This window comes from Danio aesculapii, chromosome 25 (genome assembly GCF_903798145.1).
Source record: "Danio aesculapii chromosome 25, fDanAes4.1, whole genome shotgun sequence".
Taxonomy (NCBI): Eukaryota; Metazoa; Chordata; class Actinopteri; order Cypriniformes; family Danionidae; genus Danio; species Danio aesculapii.
Genome location: NC_079459.1, coordinates 22,896,014 through 22,923,680, shown reverse-complemented (window position 1 = coordinate 22,923,680; position 27,667 = coordinate 22,896,014). Strand labels below are relative to the sequence as shown.

Genomic DNA, 27,667 nt, shown 5'->3' with positions numbered 1-27,667 from the left:
AAGTTACCAATACTACAGTCAGCTGCTCTACCAATTTACAACTCGAGCACCTAATATGCACTAGGAATGTTTTTCTTCATGTCAGGATGAAAACCCAGCTACTGTCTGACCATATGAGGTGCTGTTTACACTTTTGTCCAAACTGGCATTTTTATCTATTTTCAGAAAACGCCAAAAATACTTAACACACTTAACAGTAAAGCACATGACCATTGTCAAACGTTTGCATTTAGTCTATCCATACTGAAACGGAACTCCGTTTCCAAACTAATTTTAAAATGTAGTCTTTAGCGTTTTCAAAATGTTCTCTTTTTCTCTTTAGCGTTTTCGAAACCATTCTCCACTTTTTGCAGTTCCAAGACAGTGGAGTAGTGTGGACGCCAGGCTTAACAAAAACAATACTTATTTGTTTTAAAACAAAAGAAATTTAAATGAATCAAAAGCATTGGACTGGACATACAGTTAAAGTCAGAATTATTAGTCTTCCTGAATTATTAGCCCCCCTGTATATTTTTGTTCTGTTTAACGAAAAGAAGATTTTTTTTCAACACATTTCTAAACATAATAGTTTTAATATCTCATTGATTTCTATTATGTTTGCCATGATGACAGTATAATATTTTACTAGATATCTTTTAAGATACTAGTATTCGGCTTAAAGTGACATTTAAAGCCTTAACTAGGTTAATTAGCTTAATTAGGCAAGTTAGGGTACTTAGGCAAGTTATTGTATAAAGATGGTTTGTTCTGTAGAATATTAAAAAAATATATAATAATATTGCCCTACAATTGTTTTAAAAAAATTTAAAACTTTTTATTCTAGCCAAAATAAAACAAATTTCTCCAGAAGAAAAAAATATTCTAGGAAATACTGTGAAAAATTCCTCGCTCTGTTAGACATAATTTGGGAAACATTTGAAAAAGAAAAAATTCACAGGAGGGCTAATAATTTGGACTTCAACTGTATGGCCATGATATAATGGCTCATTGGTGTTTATGACAGATGGCGGTCTCACCTGCAGCCCTTCTCTGACAGCCTCCAGCATGTAGGGGATTATAGAGTAGTTCCACAGGTCAGTGAACCACACTCTGGACCCTTCCACATCCATTGGGCAGGACAGAAAGAGCCGAGGCCCTGTGGTGGGCAAAATAAGCTTTGAAATGTCTCAGTATATAGTCATGTACTTGATATAAACTATAACTAGATGGAGAAATTCTGATTGGTTCATAGTCACCCACCAATCGTGACATCAGAAGAGCTGTGCGTTTCCAGAAAGCGGTTGAGATGATGCCAAACACTAGGAATCCACTCAATGATCTTTACCAGCTCTCCGTTCCTCACACGACTGTTGATCTCGGTTTCTAGAAGCTTCCGGCGCAGGAAACGACCCAGAAAACCTTTCACTGGCTCAGTGTGATTGGCACATAGAATCCATCTAAAAAGCACAGCATGTGTTGAGAAATGCTTGACCGCCCTCTTGTGGAGACGTTGGGTATAACAACTATATGACTAATATTTAGTAAACTTTATTATCCTAAAAAAATGTCTTTTGAAACATAACTTATTTAAATATTCAACTATATTAAAGAAAATTTAATTTTATATGCTACATAAACAAAATATTTGTAATTATTTACGATAATGAATATTTAAATGTAATGAATATATCATTGACTAAAAATGAATAATGTATTAGTGAATACACATATCCAATAAATCTAGTACTAACAACAATTATATATTGTTTTTATTTACATATGCAATGAATTTATATATGTACTAAAGAATATATGTATTATTTAAAACTATTAATTAAGGATATATTTATATCTGTTAAGGTATATGCTATTTTAATTATATATGTAATGCATTTAATCTACATATGTGCAAAAAATAGTCAATTAACGATCAATACTAACAAACCATCACAAAGAAATCTGAATGAGATGATACCTGAAATTATGATGAAGCTGCAGATTTGGAGTTGGTGATGGGGTTTGGTTCATGGTTCCAATGATATAAGGACTGTGAGAAAGTAATACGAATAAATATGCATGAAATTAAGAGTCTGCATTTTCCACATCATAAATACAGACATAAACAATTGTACATGTGTTCCTCACCAGTGCTGGCTCCTGCAGTTGAGCAGGCCGTTGAAAACGTCAGCCAGTGAAGCGACATGGTGAAGGTTGTCCAGTATGAGCACCACAGGAACATCCGCAGACTCCACGCTGTTTTTACACTGATCCGCCAGGCTGGACAAATACTGCTTCAGCTCCTATAATATAACACACACTGAGCATCACTACTTGAGAATTTAAATTTACCACATATTGAATGTGCTAAGTGTTTTGAATCATTCAATTGGCACACAACATTTTAACACTTTATACAATTAAAACTAAGTAGGATTTGAACTTGCTAATAATTTAGAAGGTATATAACTTCTGGCCTTCTGAAAGTTACTAAATTTAGCTGTGACTCGTCTCTGGTTGAGAGCTATGTTGATTCCGGTTTTATTACAAACTCACTTTTTGATTACAGACTATGCTGTGTTTGGGATTATTTGCTGTTTTTATTAGTCAGTAGTCAATATTTCTCACTCATTGAAAACTAACTATCAGATTTATATTATTGCCAGACTAAACACTGTTTTTAAGCTGAATAGTTTGAAAACCTTTAAATAAAAAGTAATAAAAATACTTTTAATATCCTAGTGTTTTGATAACCTTAACATTAACATTATTACTAAAACATAATAAAAAACTATTCAAAATTTGATGTGAAGGAAATAAATCACATCTTCTGTTGACTAAATCCCTCTGAATTGGTTTTATATAAGTGCTGATTAATCATGAATAATCGCATCTAAGATAAAGTTTGTATTTACATATTTTACATGATTTGTGTACTGTGTATTTATTTACTATTACATATGAAAACGAACATACATTGCACAATCAAACAAAAACAAATATTTACATATTCATTTTTTATACATTATGGTTTTAATTTTTCATAACTATTATGTATAATTTTTTATACATTAAATATATAAATAGTTATAATATACACAATAGTATATATATATATATATATATATATATATATATATATATATATATATATATATATATATATATATATATATATATATATATATATATATATATATACTATTTATATCTTTAATCTATATACACAGGGCTTGACATTTTTTGATCACCAGCTGTGACTAGTAATTTTCCAATGTTACTAGCCACTCACCATTTTCACTAGCCACAATTTTGTTGTTAACGTTTGTGTTATTTCCACATGCCTCCTTGTTAATTTTTTATTATTATTTCCCATGACTTTTTAGGGCTTAACACTTAAGATTTACAATTTTTTTCTCTGGCCACACCAAACTAATAATTTCCTTGCCACAATTTTTTAAATAATGTGTCAAAACAAGCTAAATATAGCTGTATACATACACTTTCTACTCAACAAAAATGTTCTTTTAAAAAAACAATTGACATTTAAAAAAAATTATTCTCATTTATCTAAAACTACACACAGTACTTTGTCCAGGCTAAAGGTCTCAGATCATCAGGTAACTGTAGATAAATGGAGAGTTATCTCCTATTACAGCAATGTTTTTGTAAAGGATGATAATTAAACCATATTAACAAAAATAACTGCAAGCAAAAGAAACCGTTCTGTGTGCAATAGAGAAAGGATGGTTGCGCGCTCACACGGTTAAAGTTAGGTCCAGTAATAATCTGTTCAAAGAATAGTAAAAACAAAAGCAGCAACAGCTGTTGCATATAAAAAATCTGGAGATCTCTTGAAAGCAGCAGGACTGCACAAGAACCAATTTTTTCCAATGTATTTCAAAGAGAAACGATCGCACCAGTTGCGTTTCGAGGCATGGTTGTTTTGCCCATAGAAATAGGAGCTTTTAAGCAGTCGCGCGCATCACATTAGCTGCGCTTTGCTCACAATGTCAGTTTGCTCGCGCAAACTGTTCTTAATCGTGCTGCTTCTCGATTCTAAGAGCACATTTGCACACATATTGACAGGTCTTAAAATAAAATTCAAATCTTTAGGGTCGAGGCAGCTCTGACAATTAAAAATTATTCTCAACCAGCCAAAGTGGTTAGTATGGGTGTCTGTCCAACCCACCACAGTTGAAATCTACCAGCATTTGGCGGTTTGGCGAGTGGTAATGTCAAGCCCTGTATATATACATATATATATATATATATATATATATATATATATATATATATATATATATATATATATATATATATATATATATATATATGCACAGTGCACACACACATATTATATAAATACAAACGTTTATTTTGGATGCAATTAAATCACAATTAATATTTTGTCATTAAATTAAATATTTTTCAGTCACATCAAACTAAGCCCAAAAAGTTACACAGTTTTCCTTCAGGTTCATATTATTATTATTATACTGACCTTAGTAGTTTTGTTATCAACATTGAAAGTGGCGATTGATTGATGATCCAACTGCTTGCCCTCTTTTAGCACCATGCACTCTGCCAGTCTGCTGGCCAGAAAGCTCTTCCCTGTGCCTGAAGGTCCAGAAAAGATGATCCGTCTGTGCTCCTCCAGCTGAGACATGTATCGCTGAAGAACCGGCTTCGGTATGAGAGTCTCAAATGCTAAACTGTCCTCACTGTCCACAGAAAAGTCTACAGAGAAGATTCGAATCATGAGGAAACCTGTGTTCGTCAATGCATGTGATGGTCTATTTTTCTAATTAAAGACTAATAATGGCACCTTTTAGCCTGACGGAGATTGTGTTGCTTTCTCCTACAAGGTAACCGCAAGGGAGAAGCTCCGGTGTATCTACATCACTGGCACGATGGATGTCTCCAATGCTGTACTCCATCACAGTGTCGGTGTTCAAACCCAGCTGCGTCACAGGATCTACACAGATGATGTATTCCTGTTGGAGTGCCAGAAACAGATATGTTTTCATAAAATTTCCCATAAAGCATAAATTATATTTTGTTTTTTTCAAGTATGCTTGTGAAAGGATTTTGCACTACGTAGCTCTCAATGCTAAACTGTGCTGTTGTGTCATATTTGGAAAAGTAACAAGAAAAAGATAAAATAATGAAAATGGTAAAAAATAGCAATTGAAAGGATTGGAAAATCTCAGCATATTCTGCTTTAACCCTATTTGAACCCTTTATGGACATTGGGTTGTGAACAGTGAAGCTAAATTATTTTGATCGCCCCCTGGTGGCAGGCTGCAGTATTGAAAAACAAATAAATAATTTTATTAAGCCTTTACAAAAATTTGTCACATGAAGATTTAGGAGATCTTATGATCATTTAAACAAGCGTTAATAAAAGAAAACCATAAAAAATTAAATAGGGCTGCAGTATTAGTCATAAACCACCATTTTTATGTAAAAAAAAAAAGATGTTCAGTGTATGTTTATGCGCAAAGTATGTTTTGCATATAATATTTTAGTGAAACTTTGCATGTAAAAAACGGGTGTTTTCATACCTTAAAGAGGCGTCTGACCACTCCGTCAAGGACATCCCACTTAGTTTTTCCACTGACACCAATGCAGCCCAGCAAAAACTGAGAAGGTCTACACTCCTATCAGAATCAAAAAATAATATTAAACTAGGCAAAACTAATTGGGACAATGTTTTTTTTTTTTTTGCTGAAATGTCTCCAGTCGTACCTCTTTCCACTCCGAATCTTTTTCCAGACTGACTACAACCTTTACACGTTGGCCCTCTTTCCAGGAACTTCCATCTCCGCTGTCTTCAAGAAGCATATCTAAAAGTCAAAAGAACATTGATGTGAGACACTAAAGAGAAAAATCACTTTTTTCTTGCATCTGTCAATTTGAAGGCTTTCATAAAGTGTTCTTATTTTCAGTTTAATCTAATGAGATGATCTAAAATTCACCCTTAAGTGTTTCTTTTGTTACTCTTCAGCAAAGTGTGTCTATAGATGTCCAGTACAATACATATTTTTTTAAGGCTGTTTTCTCAAAATGAGCTTTTTCTCCTGGACTGAGACATAAAATCTTCAGCAGCACTGATAGTCTATAGGTTTTATTTCATTTTTAATATGTTTTATAATTTCCATGATCATATACAACATCTGATTCTATCAAAGAAAAATGTAAAAACATGTTTTATTTCTGGGTTTTCTCAGCATTTTCTGAATTATGGCGTTAAAAACTATAAGCACACTATAAAAACCATGTCAAAAGTGTTTTTATACCTAAGCTGGTGGATTCTGTGAGGCTGAGCTGCGAGGAAAGACCCACAGAAGAAGGGGAGATGGACATTTGTGAAGCTGCTCTGCTTCCACTGCCCCGGCTCTCCAGCTTTAATCGATCGTTCTCCACTTTTAGCCTTTCAACCTCAATCTGTGTGTAGAAAACACATTTTTATGACACCACCAGAGAATGTTCATATGAAACTTATAAGCAAGTACTATGAGCCTATTAGACATGTCCTGTTAAAGCGGACGCTTACTTGCATGCGGTTCATGGATTCTCGTAGTTGGTCCAGTTGGTGTGCAGAGCTGAGGGCCTCCAGCCTGATGTCTGTAAGCTTCATTTCTTTATCACGTAGTTCACTGCGCAACAGCATGACTGTTTCTGCATCGCTGTCCATGCATTCAGAAATCCTGCGACAAGCAAATATAAATCATGAAATACAAAAACAAAGAAGACTATTTTAAAAAGCATAAGTAAAAAAATAAAAATAAAAATTTAGAACACCACAAATCAAACATCGAATCAAAGAATTGGGACTACTTTGAAGTTAGTAATCAAAATAAATGAAAAGCAAAAACATAAAACAAATGTAAAAATCCAAAAAGACTACTTTGAAATGCACTAGTAGATGCAACAAATAAAAGCTACACACAAAACAAACATAAAAAGTGAAAACAAAGACTGCATCTGTAAACATATCAGAAACAACCAAAATAAAGCAAAATTTAACTATAATATAAAACGCAAACAAAAAAAGAAAAGAAAACACACAGAGAACAAAGATATTATTTTAAAATACAAAGAATACACAAATGATACAATTAGAAAAATATTTTAAAAGAAAATATATTTTTAAATCCAACACTGAAGCAAATTTAGAACTATATAATAAAATCAAAATGACAAACAAATGAAGAACAAATAAAAGAAACAAACTGTTTAGACGTGCATTTGTAAAAGAAAATATTCAAAATAATAACATTCAAAATAAAACAAATTATGAAAACATTAATTTATAAAAACATTTGAAATGTATTTGTAAAAAGAAAGAAACAAACAAGCAAAACAAAAATACCAACTGCTATGTACATTTCTGGAGAGAGCCAAATATGTCTCAGGAGCTATGTTTTTTTTTTGCGGTTTTTGTTTTTCGCGAATCCAACAGATGCCGCTGTGTACGCTTCTCCAGCTCTCACATTTCTCTCCTTCCCTTAACCCAACCAATAGTGTTTTCAAAAGCACCGATCGACCAGCACCCACTTCCATAAACCCAACGAACAGTTTTAAAAAGCAATCCAGAAAAAGAAAAGCCCTTGCCTGATTTTTACCATGTTTTCAAATTTTACCACATTCTCACCCTGTTATTAACTTGTTTATTTTATTTTTTGGCTTCTGTTTTTGTCTTACCCGCTTCCTGGAACCATTCTTCGCTGGACTCGATGTACATGGCAAGCTGCAGGACAAACTGGTAACAGCGGTAAAGCAGTTCATATGAAGGTAAGCAGTCTCAGCTGGTAAGCGCAAAAAGGAACGACGTCATACCGCCCCGTATCATTCATTTTAGAGACAAAACGCATCCATACGTACTTCTGGCTACATAATTGGTGATCTCCAGAAATGTATATAGGTCTACATTTTCAGAATGTAAAAAAATACACAAATAAAGTAAAAAGACAAAAAATAAATAAATAAAAAAAAAGATTACCCTTAAATGTGTTAGTAAAAACAATTACATTTAAATAAAAATAGTTTTTTTTTGATTGGGGTTAAACCATTGGATCATGTTTACTATAAACAGTGACTATTCTATTGAAAACGTATGCAAGCAGTGCATGAATACCATCATTCACAGAATCGCTTTAATTATTTATAAATCAGGGCACACACTGTTTTACAACTGTTAATTGCCCAGGACGAGTAAGTGCTGAAAGGCTAGGAGTCATTGGTTGAACATCTGCTCTTGGCAGGGATCATCACAGATTGAGAAACATTAATATGGTTTGTGCCATTCTCTTTTACCGTGCCAGAGAGGCAGACCTCATGGACGTGCTGCTACAGCCCCAGACAGGCCCATGTGCAGACAGGGAGGACAGTTGAGGACTATGAACATACACACATATATATGTATATATTTATAATTTATTTCATCCATGAAAAGTCTGAGGTTGGACAGTTATGAAATGTTACATCCGACAGTGGCAACACACTGAGAGCTACTCAGTAGAGAAATAATAATCATGCTATGTGTAATGTTTTCATTTATTAAATAGGTGGTATTTTCAAGAAACATAACCTAGACTAAATCACAATGAAAATGGTGCTTGTCTGTTATAATTCCTTCCTCCATCCAAAATGAGGTTAAGGAGTTTCCAGAATAACTCAAACATATCCTGGTTAAACATGTGTGGTACTAAAAGCAAAATGGGTGGAACGCAAAATATTATTATTATTATTATTATTATTATTATTATTATTATTATTATTATTATTATTATTATTATTATTATTATTAAATAGCCTTTACTGCTAATAACAATAATGTTATATGCATGTGTGTGTGTATGTATATGTATACATACATACATACATACATACATACATACATACATACATACATACATACATACATACATACATACATACATACATACATACATACATACATATATATATATATATATATATATATATATACACATACATATATATACATACATATATATATATATATATATATACATACATATATATATATATATATATATACATACATACATACATACATATATATATATATATATATATATATATATATATATATATATATATATATATATATATATATATATATATATACATATATATATATATATACATATATATATACATGTATATACATACATATATACATATATATATATATATATATATATATATATATATATATATATATATATATATATATATATATATATATTAATAAATTGTGTTATTATTTATAATATAATAATAATAAAAATTTTTCTGTTCTCATAATTAAAAAAGCAACTAATTACCTCACAAATATATATATATATATATATATATATATATATATATATATATATATATATATATATATATATATAAAAATATATAATATATTAAGATCAGTAGTAATAATAATAATAATAATAACAACAATAATAATAATAATAATAATAATAATAATAATAACAACAACAAAACAATAATAATTATAATAATAATAGTAATAATAATAGCAACTATAATAAAATAAAAAATAGATAAAAATAATAACAACAACACAAATAATTACACAAATTTATTATTATTGTTAATATTATTATTAGAAAATAAAACATGTAAACTGTTAAAAATAATAAAAAAAGGTACTGCATTATCTTAATAATTTAAGATACTTACAGGGAGTTGGAGGTGCGTATCATTGGAGAAGAGGCCGTCGAGCCATTATAGGGGAGTTTGGGGGAAGATGTCAGAGAAGAATCAGTCATTTCTTCAATGTCTGAGTGAGAGGATGCAGATTTTGGAGACTTTTTCTTCCCAAATGCTTGTTTAAATGAACTCCGCAGCTGTCGAACAAAATCAAATTGTTACTATGTCTACTATGTCAAACTACAACTATGTCTCTTGTTACTTCCCCCCTTCAAGGACTTAATAATTTATATTGTATCCTATCTTACCTCTGACACCTGTACCATGACACGAATGCATAAGGGAAATCAGACAAAAGTATATTGAAACACAGTGTAGCTGAAATGCTAATCATGCTAACGCTAACAGCAAGTTCAATATAATATAAACTGGCTCTAATACAAAACAACGTCAACACAATGACAGTAAGATAAGCACTGCATACATAGTTATCAGGTGCTTTCCCTCCACAAGGTGATCCAGCCTGAACGTAAGAGGACGAACGAATTTAGACTGATGACTAAAATTTATTCTAAACTTTCAAAAAAAAAACTACTACTAAACACTTCATTTATATTCACCTTTCCTCCTCCACATGAAGACTGATGATGTGAAACATCAACAAAGGAAACAAAATACAATCAAATGGTTAAAATAACCCAATTTAGCATGGATTTAACTCTACCTAACCTCTACCTACTATTTAAAGAAATTTTTATAAAATATATCTATGAAATATTTATAAAAAGCCAGCCCAATCTCACAAAAAAACAAGAAAAGTGGCTAATTTGTACAAATTCATATCAGTTAATTCATATGAAAACATACAATTTTTAAAAAGAGGCATACCTCAAAATCACACTTCTAAACCTACCCCTCATTGTACAAATAAAAACAAATTATCCACTAAATCAAAAAGATATGAAATGCTATGAGATTGCATAGCAAAAGCTCACGTTTGCGCTTAGATTTTATTTTTTGCACTACTTAGTTTGTCCACAAGATGTCAGCGCTGAACCCGGACAGTACAGACAGTACAGTAACAGAGACTGAACAACATCAACGACACTAAACAAAAGTTAGCAATAACCACAGATGTAATGAGGTGATAGAAGCATGTGTGAAATGAATAATGGATTTCAGCTAATGTATTTTAAATGAGGGAAGTCATATTTTATTGAACATAGCGTTTTTTAAAGACAGAGTGTGACTTAGAAGGCAAGATGTCAGACTGTCAAAATATAATATTTATAGTGAAATGTATTGTGCACCATTTTAAATTACATAATTAGGCAGGAGTGTAAGTCGGAAGGGGCGACGCAGTGGCGCAGTAGGAAGCGCTGTCGCCTCACAGCAAGAAGGTCGCTGGTTCGAGCCTCGGCTGGGTCAGTTGGCGTTTCTATGTGGAGTTTGCATGTTCTCCCTGCGTTCGTGTGGGTTTCCTCCGGGTGCTCTGGTTTTGCGTGGGTTTCCTCCGGGTGCTCTGGTTTCCCCCACAATCCAAAGGAATGTGGTACCGGTGAATTGGGTAAGCTAAAATTGTCCGTAGTGTACGAGTGTGAATGTGTATGGATGTTTCCCAGAGATAGGAAGGGCATCCGCTGCGTGAAACATGTGCTGAATCAGTTGGAGGTTCATTCCGGCAACCCCGGATTATTAGAGGGACAATGAATAAATGAATGTATGTCGGAAGTAGTGTTGTAATATGCCAGGGAAGGCAAATGTAAGGACAGTAAGTCGGGAGAAGTGTTGTAATATGCCAGGGATGGCAAATGTAAGGACAGTAAGTCGGGAGTAGTGTCAGAATATGCCAGAGAAGGCAAATGTAAGGACAGTAAGTCGGGAGTAGTGTTGTAATACGCCAGGGAAGGCAAATGTAAGGACAGTAAGTCGGGAGTAGTGTTGTAATACGCCAGGGAAGGCAAATGTAAGGACAGTAAGTCGGGAGTAGTGTTGTAATACGCCAGGGAAGGCAAATGTAAGGACAGTAAGTCGTGAGTAGTGTCATAATATGCCAGAAAAGGCAAATGTATGGACAATAAGTCATGAGTAGTGTCATAATATGCCAGAAAAGGCAAATATATGGACAATAAGTCGTGAGTAGTGTCATAATACGCAAGGCAAATGTAAGGACAGTAAGTCGGGAGTAGTGTCGGATACCACAGAGAAGGCAAATGTAAGGACAGTAGGTCGTGAGTAGTGTCATAATACGCAAGAAAAGGCAAATGTAAGGACAGTAAGTCGGGAGTAGTGTCGGATACCACAGAGAAGGCAAATGTAAGGACAGTAAGTCGTGAGTAGTGTCCTAATATGCCAGAAAAATTAAATACAAGGACAGTAAGTCGGGAGTAGTGTCGGATACCACAGAAAAGGCAAATGTAAGGACAGTAAGTCGGAAGTAGTGTCATAATATGCAAGAAAAGGCAAATGTAAGGAGATTAAGTATGGAGTAGTGTCGGATACCCAAGAAAAGGCAAATGTAAGGACAGGAAGTTGGGAGTAGTGTCATAATATGGAAGTAAAGGCATATGTAAGGACAGTAAGTCGGGAGTAGTGTCGGATACCACAGAGAAGGCAAATGTAAGGACAGTAGGTCGTGAGTAGTGTCATAATACGCAAGAAAAGGCAAATGTAAGGACAGTAAGTCGGGAGTAGTGTCGGATACCACAGAGAAGGCAAATGTAAGGACAGTAAGTCGTGAGTAGTGTCCTAATATGCCAGAAAAATTAAATACAAGGACAGTAAGTCGGGAGTAGTGTCGGATACCACAGAAAAGGCAAATGTAAGGACAGTAAGTCGGAAGTAGTGTCATAATATGCAAGAAAAGGCAAATGTAAGGAGATTAAGTACGGAGTAGTGTCGGATACCCAAGAAAAGGCAAATGTAAGGACAGGAAGTTGGGAGTAGTGTCATAATATGGAAGTAAAGGCATATGTAAGGACAGTAAGTCGGGAGTAGTGTCGAAATATGCCAGAGAAGGTAAATGTTAGGACAGTTAGTCAGGAGTAGTTTCGTAATATGCCAGGGAAGGCAAATGTAAGTACAGTAATTCGGGAGTAGTGTCGCAATATGCAAGAGAAGGCAAATGTAAGGACAGTAAGTCGGGAGTAGTGTCGGAATACGCCAGAGAAGGCAAATGGAAGAACAGTAAGTCGAGAGTAGTGTCGGAATATGCCAGAAATTGCTAAATTATTGTACTTGGGTTACATAGCAAGGTTTTATTGTGATTTCCTATATATATATCTGTTGTGTTTTGTATTGACTTATATTTTATATGTATATAGTGTGTTAGATTTTTTAAATCAATAAAAAAGGCAATCTTTAATGTCAGTATCATTTTGTGGATCTTTTTTAAGTTATTGATTAAAGCACCAGACGCAATATAGGCACAGGTACCATTTTAAAACTACTGATTTGGCAAAGGTATTGTAAAAACACAAAATGATATCTAACCCTAGGTGGAAACAGAAATGTGTCTGTCTACATGTGATCGACCAAAATGCAGATTAACCAAAATGCATCTCAATACCAGATCCAGAACAAGATCCTAGTCCTTATGCTGGGTTCACACCAAATGTAAATTTAAGTATTTGCACAAGTAGATTACATAAAAAGTCAATGAAAATTAATGAAGCAAATTTACACAGAGCATCCCGAATGACGCAGAATGCATGATGCGCTTCCTGTTGATGCACAGAATTTGCCTCAATCGTGTCTCATGTGAAAGTTAAATAGAAAAACTGAAAATTTGCATGAGGCATAATAACATTCTGTGAGTAATCTAGAGCAAGTGACACAGTGCTTCACATCTTGTGTGAACCCAACATAAGTCTCCTAAAAATCTGTTATCATCTTTCAGGATAAAACGTGACATTTCAGATGCATTTAAATGACATTTTAAAAAAACTCACCCAGTTTTTCTTCTTTTTCTTATTTTTAGCATCAAGCTCCAGGTTGCTGCCAATGCTGGAGTGGCTGGTGGCACTGGTCATGCTGGAAACGCTGTCTGAAGACGGCTGCCTGTAGATCCCCAACTCTCGCTGGGACTGAGGTGACCCGTTGATGGAGTCTAGAGAAACTGAGGGAGAGATAGAGGAGTATAACTGAAGTCTCTGCATAAATGTGATACTCAATTTACTGTACTAACGATGTTAAAATCTCACCTTTGCGGTTGGTTAACGTCGGCTCTGGTGTATTAATGACTCCATTTATGGTGGCTTGAGTTGCAGAGTTCTGCTTTTTAAGAAGTTCAATTGTTTTCCTTAAATCACCCAATTCAGTGTCCTGCAGAGAAAACATATTAAAGATATTAAACAGTATTTCAGATTGCACGTTCACGTAGGTCATTATGCTACAAGATGGTTGACCTCCAGACTGTTATGAACAAGCTGTTTATTAAAGTGGTGGACTAAAGAGAATAATTCTGCAATTAATGTTCAGTTTCTTGCACAGACTGATCATTTTACTTCATTGAACCTCAATGTATCATCACAAGCCTTGATTATTCATTTTGTTTTGCCTTTATATAGTTTTTTGACATTCACAAATGCAGTCAACTAGTATTTTATAAATGATCAAGGACCACAGTTTCTGCTAAAATGTTCTTCACCCAGAAAGTGACTCGGATTTTTAGGTGAACTATCCCTTCAAACTAAATTTTAATTACCAAATGGAACTTTATTGAGACATGTTTTTTTCACATAAATTTGTCAGGTTTATCGTATCTTTATAATTAATTCTTCATTAAACCTTTTTCTAACAAACACACCTTTTGTTCAGCTGTTGTTGTCAGACTCTGCAGCCGGATGGTCATGTTTCCTAAGCTCTGCTCAAAAGCCGCCACAAGGTGAGCCTGAGGACACACACAATTTCATTTACAAAATAAATCAGATTTACTTTAATGTGGAAAGACTCGAAGCAGAAGAGCATTTAAACAAATGTTGACCAGATGACTAAAGTATGATCTGTAGAGAAACCTGGGTCGTATGGTATCAATAAAACATCAGAAATTGACAGATATGTTCATGAGAGACTGGATTTTGTGATAAAGACTTGGGTTGTTAAGCAGTTGTTAAGCAGCATAAACTGGTTCAAGCACCATTAATCTGCACTGCCAATTTGAAGACTTAAACTCATGTGAACGAAAACAGAGTAACTCACACTATGGGGTATTTTGTTTATCCAATTAACCTCTATTGCATGTCTTTGGACTGTGGAGAAAACCAGAGCCCACACAAAGGATCTTTTGTGAAACCCACATGAACATGAGGGAGAACATACAATCTCCACACAGAAAGGCCTCCTGGTCAAGCCACAACTCGAAACAACAATTTTCTTGCTTTGATGAAACCATGCTAATCAATTATAATTACTTATAATAAAAAACTATAAAACATAATAAAAACTAAAACTACAAAATAGTAAATACTTGTTTATTACATATATACTTACTTATTACTTACTGTTTATCATAATTAAATTCAAAGTTGTTTTTCCTAATAGGTTGTGTAGTTTTTGTACAAAACAATGAAACAGAATCCTCAAACAAAAAACTAATACACACACTAATATTGGAATACTCATATTAAAAACGGAATCTTCATACTAAAAACAGAGTAAGACTGAAAGCAGAATTATTAATCATTAAATCCTCAGACTAAAACACAAAATCCTTTGGCTAAAAACAGAATCCATAAACTAAAAATCGAATCTTCAGATTAAAAATGAAATCCTCCGACTAAAAATGGAATTGTTAATCTAAAACTGAATCCTCATATGATAAACTGAATACTCAGACTAAAAATGACAACCTCAGATTTAAAAAAAATTGAATACTCAGATTAAAAATGCAATCCCAAAAGAAAATACAGAATCTTTAGACAAAAAAAATAATCTACAGACTAATATTGGAATTCTCAGATTAAATAACTGAATCATCAGATTAAAATGAAAATAAACAGAATCCTCAAACTAAAAACAGAATTTCAAACTAAAAACAGAAATATCAAACAAAAATGGAATCCTAAAACTAAAAACAAAATCCCAAGACTAAATATGGAACCCATAGATTAATTTTGGAATCCTCAGATCAAAAATGGAATCCTCTGATTAAAAAACTGAATTATCAGATTTAAATGTAATTAGACTGAAAGCAAAATCCCTGACCTAAAAACAAAAATTTTCAATAAAAATGGAATCATGAAATTAAAGATGGATTCATAAAAATAAAAACAGACTAATATTGGAATCCCCAGATAAAAAACGCAATCATCAAATAAAAAACTGAATCATCAGACTAAAAACGGAATATGACTGAGAACAGAAATGCCCAAATGAACACCAGAATCACACAAAAAATGGAATTATCACACTAAAAACAGAATCCCCAAATTAAAATGTAATCCTAAAAAAATGAATAATAATAACAATAAACCTCAGATTTTAAAAAATATATTTTTTTACTAAAAATACAATCCTCAAACTAATAAAGGAATCTTCTAAAAACGGAATCTTCAATCTAAGATTCTAAAAACAAAAATTGCAATCCTCAAACAACAAAAATTGAATCTTTATTCTAAAAACAGAATCCTCAAACAAAAATTGTAATCCTCAAACAACAAAAACAAAAACAGACTCTTTATTCTAAAAACCAGAATCCTTAAACAAAAACTGGAATCCTCAAACAACAACAACAAAATCATTCTTCATTTTAAAACAGAATCCTCAAACAAAAATTGGAATCCCCAAACAACAAAAACAAAAACAGACTCTTTTTTCAAAAAACAGAATCCTCAAACAAAAACTGGAATTCTCAAACAAAAATTGGAATCCTCGAACTACAACAAAAAAAATTCTTTATTCTAAAAACAAAATCCTCAAACAAAAATTGGAATCCTCAAACAACAACAACAACAACAAAAACAACAGTCTTCATTCTAAAAATAGAATCCTCAAACAAAAATTGGAATCCTCAAACAACAACAACAACAACAACAACAACAACAACAAAAACAACAGTCTTCATTCTAAAAATAGAATCCTCAAACAAAAATTGGAATCCCCAAATAACAAAAACAAAAACAGACTCTTTTTTCAAAAAACAGAATCCTCAAACAAAAACTGGAATTCTCAAACAAAAATTGGAATCCTCGAACTACAACAAAAAAAATTCTTTATTCTAAAAACAAAATCCTCAAACAAAAATTGGAATCCTCAAACAACAACAACAACAACAAAAACAACAGTCTTCATTCTAAAAATAGAATCCTCAAACAAAAATTGGAATCCTCAAACAACAACAACAACAACAACAACAACAACAACAACAAAAACAACAGTCTTCATTCTAAAAATAGAATCCTCAAACAAAAATTGGAATCCTCAAACAACAACAACAACAACAACAACAACAACAACAACAGTCTTCATTTTAAAAATAGAATCCTCAAACAAAAATTGGAATCCTCAAACAACAACAACAACAACAAAAACAACAGTCTTCATTCTAAAAATAGAATCCTCAAACAAAAATTGGAATCCTTAAACAACAGCAACAAAGACATCAAAAACAACAGAGTCTTCATTCTAAAAACAGAATCTTCAAACTCCTTCAAAGCAACATAAAAGGCAAACAGGAAACCGAACTAAGACCTTCAAAGCCTACCTCACTGAGCTCCGTCTTCCTCCATAGTCTCTTCTTGTGTCTGTGGCTCTTTGCTTTAGTCCTGTCACAGACCCCCCTCAGAGATGGGTAATGATTCAGCGGTTGCCAGATAACCGCTCCAGTGTTTTTAACTTTACCTGTCAACATCTCTGAACTAACGAACTGCGTATACGCGCACAAATCTGAAGTGTTCTTAATTTCAGATCAGTTGTACCCACCAAAAATTAACAGCCGGTCTCATACACAACACAACAATCATATCAAGCGCAACATGAGCTGATAATCAGGGGACTGGAGATCTGGATGACTTCCAGAGGTTGGTGTGTTTGGGCATGTGCTGTTTTAAACATCAGATAACCCTCAATAAAGCTTCCTCAAAGGGTTTTGGTCCAAGAAACGTAGCATTCGTGTGTGAAATGCTTTAATGGAAGTGCAAAACTCGAGGGTTTTGTTTGTATAGCGTGCATGAGAGCAGACGGATGGATAGGGGTTTTAGGATGTGACGATTCATTAGCCTTTGAAGGCCTTATGGGGGATTTCATATTTGTTGATATTGAGCAAATAATTCCACTTAATGGTATACATATACATGCACACACACATGCGGACATTGTGTGTCTTATTATAGGCAGTAGGAACTATAAAAACAGTAGAACAAATATACATCACAAATTTAACTGCTATTAAATCTGTAAAAGTCAAGACTACAGCATGGCACAATATTCAACATGAAGCAGAACATTTCATAACTCCACAAATTCTGAAGCCAGTAACCATTTAAACAATAGTCGAATCACACGAGTGGCAAGTGGCGGACACTCTTGCAAATATTTTGACAAATATTGTAGCTGTTTGACAACAATGTACTTTTGAGGTTTTTTGTTTAGGCGAGAATGTAGTTGTTTAGATTGCAAATATGCAGTTTATTTATAAGGACAGTGCCTATTTTAAATATTTATAATTTTGGAGATTCAGAGCGTTGGCGGCCATTAGCCTGCAATACTGAGCAGAGCAAAGAAGGTTGACTTTCTGCCACAAGATGGCGACAGAGACAGCATAATAAGTCCTTAGTGAAGGAAAAACAGCTTTTTCTCAGTGTAAGTTTCAAACCACAGCTGAACAAATCATTACAGAACAGGTAAGAGACATTCTAAGTTGATCTCTCTCTCTTTTGCATTTTGTAGTGCTGTATTTATACCATGGTAATCTAGTAGTATTTGCTTTGCACTGCCTTTTTCGGAGTTGATTATTGTGATCTCCGGACAACAGAGAAATACTGGAAAATCTCTGTAGACTGATGGCATTTTATGCTGTTCAGCCTTACAATCTTAAATGTGATCAAAATCACCTGTTTTGTCATCATTTTAGACATGAATGATGCTAGAGAGTTATTCAAATACTAGCTCTAAAGTGACGTTTGTGAAATAGCAATGGTTTCAGCTGTTCTGATGGTCAGCTGCAGATGTGTATGAATGGTGGAAGACAGTAGTTCCTTTTACAAAAGGGTTTTTGAGACTTCCTGTGTTTGATATACATTGTATATCATATATATATATAATATATATATATATATATATATATAATGTATATCAAATATATATTTTTACATACATGATTATGGTATTTTTTTATATACATGATTATGCCGTCGAACTGTTGTATAAACGCAATATCACACTCTAGCAGTGCGATATGGCTGTATATCGTATACACTAAGACACTCTGCATGTGGCCTCGAGCCAATGCACGCCTTCCACCAGTGCTGATATACAGCCATATTGCACTGTGACTTGTGTGATATTGCTCATATATCTCAACTTTTTTGTTTGTTTGTTCTTTCATGTCAAAATCTCTCAGTTTTTATTTTAAAAGTATTACTATTATTGTTATTACCAATAATAATAATGTTTTTATAACTGTAATTTACTCTTTTTGTGTGTAATCTTTTCTAATTATAAATTTATATAATGTTTTGTGATTATTGTTGTATTCTTTTGTAATTCTATATCTCTCAGTTATTTCCCAAGTCTATCTTTTTAGTTTGTTATTATTCTTTTATTTTAATCATCGAAAATGTGTATAATATCTATGGTTATTTTTTACTTATTTGTTGTCAATAATAGTTACTTTATTTTAATTAAACTTGCTGCATCTTAAGTTGACTTACCTTAAATTTGATAATTATGCACAGCTTATTCATTTAATATTTTTAAAGCAACAAGTTAACCCACTTTTTTAAGTAAGGTCAACTAATCACTCCAATTTTTTGGTGATACATTTTTACACATAAAAATATTGCGCAAATCCTAAAGTTGTGAAATTCTTCCTACTCTAAGAATTAAGTAAAGGTTATTTGAAACAAATGGTCATTTCTAAAGTATGGTTGAACTTGATTTGTGATCAAATTCGACAAATAAATGATTAATTAGAATAACGTGTTGCTTTGTTTATCTTTTTGTTTCATTATTGTAAAGATTTTCTGCAGAACATGGTAAATAAAAAAATAAATAAAAGTAAAAGGTAAATATAGGACATCCTGTAAATGATATGTACTATTTTTAGCTTCACTGATTTAGAATATATTTTGCATTGGTTAAGAACATTGATTATATTTACTCAAAACTTTTAGCTACTTAGTTTTTTGTAGCATTTACTTAATTCTTAAAACTCAAAAGTGACTCAATATTTTTAAGTGTAAAATGTTTCATGCAGATCATAGTAAATGTTTTACAGTGTACAGGTTTGTAATTGAAATGTTATATTCCACTTATAAAACATGATGAATAAAAAAAAAAAACCTAAAAACATAACATCATGAAGATGAAGCATTAAATATGAACGTGAACCGATTAAAAGTGCTTCAGTGTTCATTAATAGTATATTATGTCTATAATTGTGCCTGGTGTACTCACATTGGCACTAAGCTGTGTTGTGAGCGCTGAGACCTTCTCCTGTGATGCGTCCAGTTCCCTCCGCAGCTTACGGATCTAAACACACATTAAAGTTAAATATTCAAACACAAGTCATGCTGCGAGAAGCTGACATCTGATGCTAATGTGAGACCAGCTTGTGGTTTCTCATATAATAATGTGCTGAAGAGAGACTGGCCCTTGATCAGCATGAAAGGGAAACTTTTGGATGCAAACATAAATTGCAGAGATTAAAGAGCAGATATCAAGGACGGTTACCACGAAGACTGTCATGACAAACATGGAAAATTTCACCAGGGTTTCATCAAAGAGTGTTTAAAATTACAAACCAGCTGAGAAGAAACAGTGTTTTGGACAGTCTACATGCTCCCATGTGGCACACACTCAATAATTTACATTAGAAGAAATGAGGGATGCAGTTCTCACCTCTGTCTGGGCCTTTTCCTCAGGCTAGAGAGAGAGAAAAAATAAAATATAAAGATTAATGGTTTGAAATAACTTTTCTTCATAAAACAGTTGAATTATTTTTCATTAGATATAATTTTGAGATTCGTGACATCTAAGGCAACACTGAGTTTTAGCATTTAACCAAAATGGCTATTAAAGCTAAGCTATAGCTTTAACATTTAAGTAATACAAGTTTCAGAAGTATCAGGCAACATCGAACATTAGCATTTAGCTAGCATGGCTAATGAAGCCAACAATTTTATGACAAGGTAAATAAACTGGATATATTAATCAACCATTTAGCTTTAGCATTCAATTAATAAAAGTGTCAAAAGTAGGATATCAGGCAACATTAAACATTAGAATTTAGCTAGCATGACTAATTAAGCCAACAATTTTATCACTAGGTAAACTGGACTTATTAAAGAACAGTTTGCTTTAGCATCAAACTAAAAAAAGTGTCAGAAGTATCAGGCAACACTGAAGATTAGCATTTAGCTAGCAAGGTTAATAAAGCGAACTATTTCATCACAAGGTAAACAAACTGGACATATTAAAGAACCATTTAGGTTTAGCATTTAACTAATAAATGTGTCAGAAGTATGAAGCGACATTGAACGTTAGCATTTAGCAAGCACAGCTAATAAAGCTAACAATTTTATCACATGGTAAACTGGACTTAGAACCGTTTATATTTAGCATTTAACTAATAAAAGTATCAGAATGGTTAAATCAAGAACAAATAAACTTGAACATTTAGCAAACATATCTAATAAAGCTAATAAAGTTAATAAAGCTAACAAAATTATCAAAGGGTAGACCAGACAGAAGCATTTAGCTAAGAAGTATTACCAATATAGCCCAGATAAAAGAAAGATCCTATAAACTTTAGCATTTGGCATATACTGAAAATCATTGGACTCACTGTAGAATAAACTGACGATGTGCTGGAGACCAGAGACAAACACGATCCATGAACTATGAAGACAAGAAAAAAATTTAGCCAAAGTAAACTCAATCAAAACCTGTGTTGTATTGCAGTAGCATGTGTGAGTCAATGCAAAATTAGCAAGAAGGAGTAGCAGGATAAGCTAGCACATGCTGAAACACCATAAAGTGCTTATCTATCAAATGGGCTATTGTGCTTAGCAAACAATACCTTTAGTCAGTATATTTCTCACAAGATTTATGTTTTTCTTGATATGTGTTATTGTCAAAGCTAAACCGCTAGCAAAAATGTATGAAAGGGTACCCATAATGCTGTTGAGATACAAGGTTATAAATTCCCTTTCAACATACTGTACATTAGCAAAGAGTTATGAGTTTATGCTTTCCTCTCATTGTTTTTTCAAAATGATAAAATAACTGTGTCAAGAGGCACTTAAACTAAACTGCTTTTGAGGTTGCAAAAAGAGATAGGAACACATGATTTCGTCACCCTAGAGCAGGGGTGCCCAAATTTCTCTTATGAAGGGCCAAAACCAAACTTAATTGAGGCTAGTGGGCCGAAGGTAACTATAGCTACCATCGGTAATATCCTAATTTATTTGATAATATTTAAAAATAACTAGAAAACATTGTTTTATCATACAGTATTTCTCAGTGGCTTTGGTGCGTTTCTCACAACACTATTTCCATTTGCACAACAGTTAATGCATTTCTCAAAACAATTAGTACAAACTGCAAAACCTAGTTGATAACCTGCAAAAGCGTGTCACTTGCTCAAAATGGATAGCTCATTCCTTAAAAGCAAGTATTGATGTCAACGAACGTGTCAGTGTCATCAAGATGAAAAGTCCTGACAGCATTGTTTATGAACAAGACAGTCAAATGGCTTCGTCATGTTTTTATTTTGACAGGTTACTCTACATTTTTTCCATTGCAAAAAAGTCCAATTTTGGTGACACTTCCTGAAAATGCTCAAGTCAGCACTAGATACTTTTTACACAGCCATTTGAAAACTACAGTAAAGTTAGACATCACTGCATTTAGTGAGGTATCTGAGTACAAGACAGTGAATATGTATGTTTCTCATTTTTACTGCATATGCTCTTAACAATTCTAATTTATTCACAGCATTGTGCAAAATAATAAATACACCATTGTTTACAACAAACATAAACTTGAGCTGTGCACAACTGTAAACAATAATGCAGTACATATTGGAACTGAACCTACAACATACATATTTCTGTGAATCATTCATGAAATTGTTCAATTTCGAAGACATTTCCAGGAAAAAAACTTTTAAAAAGTTTTATAAAATTAGCTCGACAGATTTTGACAACTAGTTCAACATTTTTGTATGTAATGACTCAAGTAGTAAAATGAGGACTCTTAGTTTTATATGGAATGACTATTCAGCATTCACAAGTTTAGTTAATTTTGACTGACATGACATAAGCAGATGATAATGTTATAAAACAGCAGAGAGTTGTATGAAAGCACTTGATGCATGTCCAAAAGCATTTGCAATTTGTTGGAAGGAATGAGAAACTGCTACTATGATGTGCACAAATGACTAATTGTTTTGAGAAACTGTTGTACAAATGTAAATAGTGTTGTGAGAAATGCACCAAAACGACTGAGAATAACTGTAACTAATACATATTACAACTAAGCATAGTAACTAAGCATATTACAGTAAAAACAATGTAATTTATGACAGAATGGAGTTACACTATTTTGCCTTGATTTGCTCACCAATGTCTTCTGCATAGTCTTCTAAGCATTGAGTGACATTATTTACATTTTTAAAAATCTGGTTAATTTACATTGAATTAAAACCTTTTATTTCAGTTTGCTTTTATTGTAGTTCAGCAATAAAAAAAAAAAAAAGGTTACGTTAAATAAGAAATGATGATCTCTTTTATAGGCATTTGCCCCATCTGTCTCCATCCATCTCACTCTTTTCTCAGATGGAATGGTGGGCCAAATCAAATGTCACAATGGGCCAACTTTTGGCATCTCTGCCCTAGAGAGATTGAGGGTTGCTTAAGGGTGTTTGTTAAAGCATTTTACACAATTACACACTTCAATATATATTAATATATGAATTAAATTATGGCGTCTGCCTCAGATTAAATGTACATAATTGATTTTATATACAGTTGAAGTCAGAATAATTATCCCCCTGTATATTTTCCCCCAATTTCTGTTTAACGGACAGAAGATTTTTTAACACATTTCTAAACATAATAATTTTAATAACTACTTTCTAATAACTGATTTATTTGATCTTTTTTCAGCTTAATGTGACATTTAAAGCCTTAACTAGGTTAATTAGGCAAGTTAGCGTAATTAGACAAGTCGTTGTATAATGATGGTTTGTTCCCCTTCGGATGGGGAACTCCAATGCTATGTGGAAACTTCCACTATGGGGATTTCGTCAGAATCCAATCATCTGAAAGAGTATAAAAACGGGCCAATGAAATGCCAATGAGTTGGCAGCGTCAGCGTGCACAGCTGGCGTCAATGACAATCAGTCATGCTATAAAGACGCAGCCAGTGCCATGCTCGACATCCTTTCGCTTTCAGAGCCTTTCACGAAGCTTCTGAGAGAGTCTTTGAGGGTATCTCCAACCTGTGTCTACAGAGAGAGATCGAGAAGCAGCTTCTCCCGGTCCAGAGCGCGTATACGCAGTGGCAGATGGTCGAGCTGGGTATTTCTCCCTTGCCTGGCGTCCTTTGGGTCCGGTCCTCCAAGAGCGGTTTGTATATAGGAAAAAAGCTTTCCTAAAAGAGCAACACGGTCGTGCAGCGCGTCTTTTTCAAGACGTCACTCCGACCGTGCGTTTCTGGATGCGGTGGTTTCCTATCCCCGGATGATGGGCACGAGCACAGCGTTTCATGTCTGGGGGTCCAGCATGTTAATGCGGTGCTCGCGGGCAGTGCATGCCATCACTGATGTCATGTCTGTTGCGCAGTTAAGATCGCGGCTCGCTCTTGCAAAAGAGCCACCCACCCCAGTTGTCCCCCGCACTGCGGTTGGCACTTGGGCAGATCTGAGGGTTTCAGTGAGAGTAAATCCGCCGCCCCCGGGCCGTGGACCTCTCGCTCCTCCACGCGCTCCATCCAAGCTTCAGGTGAAGAGAAGCGCTCTGTCCTTGGATGGTCGCTCTCTCACCTGATGACACCGGGGGTCAGATGTCCATCGCTGCATCGGAGGATGGGCTGTCATTGTCTGATGAGGATGCGAGCCCGCTCGCTCCCTCCCTCCGGGGAGGAGAGCGCGGCGTTAGCATCTAAAAAGCAGACGTGATGGCCGTGCTTTCTCGGGCTGCTTCGGCCGTGGGTCTGGTGATGGTTTATCCCCCAGCCCCGCGGCCGGACCGACTAGATGGGTGTATGTGGAGGATATAAGGAGGCAAGACCATCAAAGCCTCCCGTCCCCTTCTTCCCGGAAGTGCACAGTAAGCTCACGCTGTCCTGAGGGCACTTTTTTTCTGCCCGATCTGCGTGCGCTTCCATCCTCACCATCCTTGGAGGTTGGGCTGTCAAGGTCTGACGAGGATTCGAACCCGCTCGCTCCCTCCGGGACTTTGAGCGCGGCGTCGAATCCAGAAGCAGACTTTGCGGCTGTGCTTCCCCAGGCTGCTTCGGCCGTGGCTCTGGAGATGGTTTATCCCCCAGCTCCGCGGCCGGACCGATTAGAGGGGTGTGATGTGGAGGATGAAGGCGAGACCTTCTAAGCCTCCCCATCCCCTTCTTCCTCGATGGGCACAGTAGGCTCACGCAGTGTGCTGCGTGCGCCTTCCCCCTCACCATGCACGCTATGGCCACCTACCAGCGCTACCAAGCGCAGGCGCTGGCCCGGCTGCGCGAGGATGGTTCTGACCCAGGACTGAGCATGCGCTCCGCACCGCAACCGACTATGCTCTTACAAAAAAAAAAAAAAAAAAAGTCGGCTGTGTGTGCCCTGGGAAGGACGATGATCACATCCGTGATCCAGGAATGCCACCTCAGGCTAAACCTGGTGATGTGTGTGACGTTGACAAAGTTCGCTTTCTTAACTCACCCATATCCCAGGCTGGCCTGTTCGGCGACACTGGCGGTGAATTCGCCCAGGAATTCACGCCGGTGATAGAGCAGTCGGAGGCGATGGGCGAGGTCTCTATCGGCGGGATTGTATGACCGCTCCCCCCCGCCGAGCCATCCACATCCACTGCTTTTTCGCCGAGGACGCCCGCCCGCAGCTTTGCTTCGCCGCCCCCCGCCTGCGCCTCCGGCCACGCGGCTGCGCCGAGCATCGCGCCGGCAACCAGCGTCCCCCGCCCAGGGCGCCGCTAAGTTCGGTAAAACGGACCGCGAAGCGTCCCTGAGGCGGGCCATCTGGGGAGGAGGGAATTTGCTCTTTCCCCGCTGGAGGGCGGGGCACGTTATTTAAAGGCGTAAAAAAAAAAAAAAAAAAACGCCATCAAAATCCTCAGTGAAAGAGCACTTTTCCCCTCCTCTGGATGTGACAGCCCGAACACTGCCAGTCTGGGACGCTATGCCTTCCAGCTCGCAGGATCGGTGCATTTCGCCAATGGCTCATGGAGCACGAGAGAACGGTCTCCTTTCTTTCCACTCCCAGCCCCTCTCCTGGAGTTTGAGTGCGAGACGAGAACATCTCCTCTCCTGCTCTCCTGTGGGACCCCAGCGCTCCCCGGATGAGCCCACTCACTTCACGCTGCCCCGCCGCTGGCACGTCAGCGATCGTGCGGGTGGGACCATTTGCGGGGGCTCTGCCTGCCTGGTTAGCGCGGGCCAGCCCATCGCAATGGCTCATCCATACGACCAGACTCGGCTATGCGATTCAGTTCGCTAAACGGCCTCCCAGGTTCACGGGCGACCAGGGTCAGTCCTGCGTCCGCCCCTGTCTTGCGAGAGGAGATTGCTGTCCTCCTGGCGAAGGATGCAATCGAGCCGGCCCTCCAGCCGAGATGGAGCGCGGGTTTTACAGCCCGCACTTCATCGTGCCCCAAAAAAAAAAAAAAAAAAAAAAAAAAAAGCGGTGGGCTATGGCTAATCCTATATCTGCACATTTTGAACCGCTGCCTTCACAGGCTGCGCTTCGGAATGCTTACGCAGATGCGCATCACGCGATGCGTTCGTCCTCAGGATTGGTTTGCAGCAATAGATCTGAAGGACGCGTATTTTCATATCTCCACACTTCCACGCCACCGGCAGTTTTTGCGGTTTGCGTTTGAAGGTCGAGCGGGGCAATACACGGTCCTCCCCTTCGGGCTCTCTCTGTCTCCGCGAGTTTTCACCAAGCTCGCGGGGGGTGCCCTCGCGCCCCTTCGGCTCGCCGGCATCCGCACGCTCAATTATTTCGATGACTGGCTGATTTTTAGCCCACTCTCAGGAGCAATTGATTATGCACAGAGACAAGGTGCTCCGGCACCTCCGCCCGTTGGGGTTTCAGGTCAACCGAGAAAAGAGCAAGCTCGCCCCCGTGCAGAGCATCTCCTTTCTCGGGTTGGAGCTGGACTCGATCACTATGGAGGCGCGCCTCTCACGAGAGCGCGCCGAGGTAATGCTGAACTGTCAGAGAGTTCGACAGGAAAAAAAGTGGTCCCCCTGAAATTATTTCAGAGGCTCCTGGGGCATATGGCATCCGTAGCCGCGGCCACGCCGCTCGGATTGCTCCATATGAGACCACTACAGCATTGGCTTCACGATCGGGTCCCCAGACGCGCATGGCACGCGGGCCCACACCGAGTGACTGTCACTGCGCTGTGTCACCGCACCCGCACCCCCTGGAAAGGACCCCTCCTTCCTACGGGCCAGTGTGCCCCTAGGTCAGGCGTCCAGGCAGGCTGTCGTTTCGGCAGATGCCTCCAGTATGGGGTGGGGGGGCCGTGTGTAGCGGGCATGCTGCTGCGGACCTGTGGAGGGGAACCCAGCTGCATTGGCATATCAACTGCCT

At 36.3% G+C, this 27,667-nt stretch overlaps 1 protein-coding gene across 1 annotated transcript in view; it reads right to left on the bottom strand.

Annotated features, from left to right (window-relative positions):
- The window catches only part of nav2b (neuron navigator 2b), a 131,182-nt gene that overhangs the window by 3,868 nt on the left and 99,647 nt on the right, over positions 1-27,667 (bottom strand). The window contains 18 exon segments of the mRNA XM_056451251.1: positions 1,017-1,135; positions 1,240-1,436; positions 1,955-2,026; positions 2,125-2,279; positions 4,481-4,716; positions 4,805-4,973; positions 5,544-5,639; positions 5,728-5,825; positions 6,279-6,426; positions 6,536-6,689; positions 8,299-8,379; positions 9,706-9,872; positions 13,626-13,792; positions 13,878-13,998; positions 14,483-14,566; positions 20,290-20,364; positions 20,734-20,757; positions 21,680-21,732. Of these exon segments, the coding sequence (XP_056307226.1) occupies positions 1,017-1,135; positions 1,240-1,436; positions 1,955-2,026; positions 2,125-2,279; positions 4,481-4,716; positions 4,805-4,973; positions 5,544-5,639; positions 5,728-5,825; positions 6,279-6,426; positions 6,536-6,689; positions 8,299-8,379; positions 9,706-9,872; positions 13,626-13,792; positions 13,878-13,998; positions 14,483-14,566; positions 20,290-20,364; positions 20,734-20,757; positions 21,680-21,732 (2,216 nt within the window).